The sequence below is a fragment of the Ursus maritimus genome, unplaced genomic scaffold (assembly GCF_017311325.1).
Source record: "Ursus maritimus isolate PB19 unplaced genomic scaffold, ASM1731132v1 scaffold_22, whole genome shotgun sequence".
Classification (NCBI taxonomy): domain Eukaryota; kingdom Metazoa; phylum Chordata; class Mammalia; order Carnivora; family Ursidae; genus Ursus; species Ursus maritimus.
This window is the reverse complement of record NW_024424675.1, coordinates 44,191,327-44,193,293: the sequence shown is the minus strand read 5'-3', so window position 1 is coordinate 44,193,293 and position 1,967 is coordinate 44,191,327. Positions and strand designations below refer to the sequence as shown.

Here is a 1,967-nt window from a genome sequence, read left to right as displayed (position 1 = left end):
CCCCTGGGGCAGGAGATAACTTTCCTCCATCGAAGAAGGACTTCTCAGGTGTCTAATCCCTCTGGCCAGCTCATTTCTCTCAGAGGGAGGGCTCCCCCTTCCACCGGATCAGAAACTCCGAGATTGGGTTTCTCCCAGGCCAGGCCCTCAGAGGGGATGGGAGTCACAGCCCTGACCTGCAGACCAGGCGTGAGCTGGCAGGAGGGCCCTGCAAGAGCTGGAGGCTGTGCCAAGGCGGGCTCCGGGCTGACCCGGCGGGGATGGGATGAGGTCCTCCAGGAGCGAAGATGTGGGCCAGCCCTCCCAATCACTTCCCACCACCCGGGGCTGGCTGACTCACTCAGGAGTGTTGATCCAGATGATGTCCAGGTGGCAATAGTAGACACACTCCTTGTCCTTGTAGGTGAAGCACGTACAGCGCCTTGCACGGTGGTGCACAGGACCCCCTTTGGACGCCTGCTCCCCAGACCGACCTGGTTCCTGCTCCTGCCCAGGGCTTCTGGGACTCGGACCCTGCACTGTGGTAGTGGCCACAGTCTCCTCGATGTCCCCCTCAGATCTGTCTGCAGGGGGGGCCCCGGGCGCGCCGCTCCTGCCAGCGTCCCCAGGCTGGGGGCAAGGCACCAATCCTGCAGGAGGCAGATTGAAGGGCTCCTGAGCGTGCAGACAGCCCCCCCCCACACACACCTATCATTCCCAAAAACCTGGGGGAAGGGGACAACCAAACTTTCTGCAAAGTTTGCAAGCTAGTTGTACTTTCTGTAAAGTCTCCAAACTCTGCCACACGTTCTGAAAAGTTTGCAAAGCTATGTGCGGTTTCTTAAAAGATTACAAGTTATGCGCATACTTGGTGAAAAGCTTGCAAGCTATTTTCACTTTCTGCAAAGTCTGCAAGGTATTTGCACCCGTTGAGAGCTTTGCAATCATTTTTGCACAGTTTCCGAATAGTTTGCCAACTTTTTGAAAAGTTCCCAACTTCATGAAAACTTCACCAAGTCCACCGGGCCAGCCCCATCTCTGGCTTGCCAGTGGGCTGCAACCTCAGAGCCCCCGGGGTAGTTGGCGCTCCGCTTCGGCCCCCCAGCCCACCCCCAGGCGCCTCCAGGGGTGGCGAGCCCAGGCCAGAGATTGCTCCGCACAATGCACCCTTCCCCGCGCCCCCCATCCCAGGGTCCTTTTGTGTGCGCTCGCGCCGGGAGGAGCGCGCCGCCCCGCCCGCTTACCTGCGGCGGAGGTCACTGTGAGCCCGAAGAGAAGCCACAGCCCCGGCTCCATGAACCCCGATCAGGCGCCGGGGCACCGGGCCGGGAGAACGGACTCCTGTGGCCGAGAAAGGGCGCTGGGCCCGGCACAGCGGCCTCGCCCTCCAGCTGCGGGGTCCGAGGCCGGCGCTCGCTTGCTCGCTGCGTCCCGGGCCCCGGCCAGAAGCTGGCGGCGGCGGTCACACACTTGAGAGCGCGCTGCCCATCCCTGCGCAGGACCGGCTGTGGGCTCGGGCTTTTCTGGCGCCCGTACCACCCCCTCGCCTCCCCGCCCCCCGGAGGGGCTGGGGCCGCCGCGCGGGGCCTTTGAACCCGGGGCGCGCCGGGGGTCGCCTCCCAGCGCGGGGGGAGCGCGGCGGCAGCGCAGCGGCCCGGGGCGCACCCAGCCAGCGAGGGGCGGGGGCGGCGCGCCGGGGGCGGTGGGTGCGGTGCGGTGGGGGGGCCAGCTGCCGGAAGGCCACGCGCGCGCACACTCACACACATACACACATGTGCACACGCACACGCGCGCTCACACTCGCACCCCGCCGCCTTGCAGCCCTGGGACCTGCAGCTCCCTCCCCAGAGCAGCGCGAGCAATAAAAGGCTGCTGGGAGGCTGCCACCTTTTATCTACGGGGCTATGGGAAAGCAGCATTTCTCAATGTTCACCTAATGACACCTTACCCTTGCACAGACGTCCTGCCAAGGCCTTGGACGTACTTTA

General features: G+C 64.3%; 1 protein-coding gene across 1 annotated transcript; it reads right to left on the bottom strand.

Moving 5' to 3' along the window:
• Nucleotides 1-288: 288 nt before the first annotated feature.
• LOC121104559 (endothelin-3-like) lies at nt 289-1,275 on the bottom strand. The gene is made up of 2 exons (XM_040637855.1): nt 1,224-1,275; nt 289-629 (listed from the first exon to the last, which is right to left on the bottom strand). Exons 1-2 carry the CDS (start codon nt 1,273-1,275, stop codon nt 337-339), a joined length of 345 nt encoding a protein of 114 aa, XP_040493789.1. The 3' UTR covers nt 289-336.
• Nucleotides 1,276-1,967: the final 692 nt, after the last annotated feature.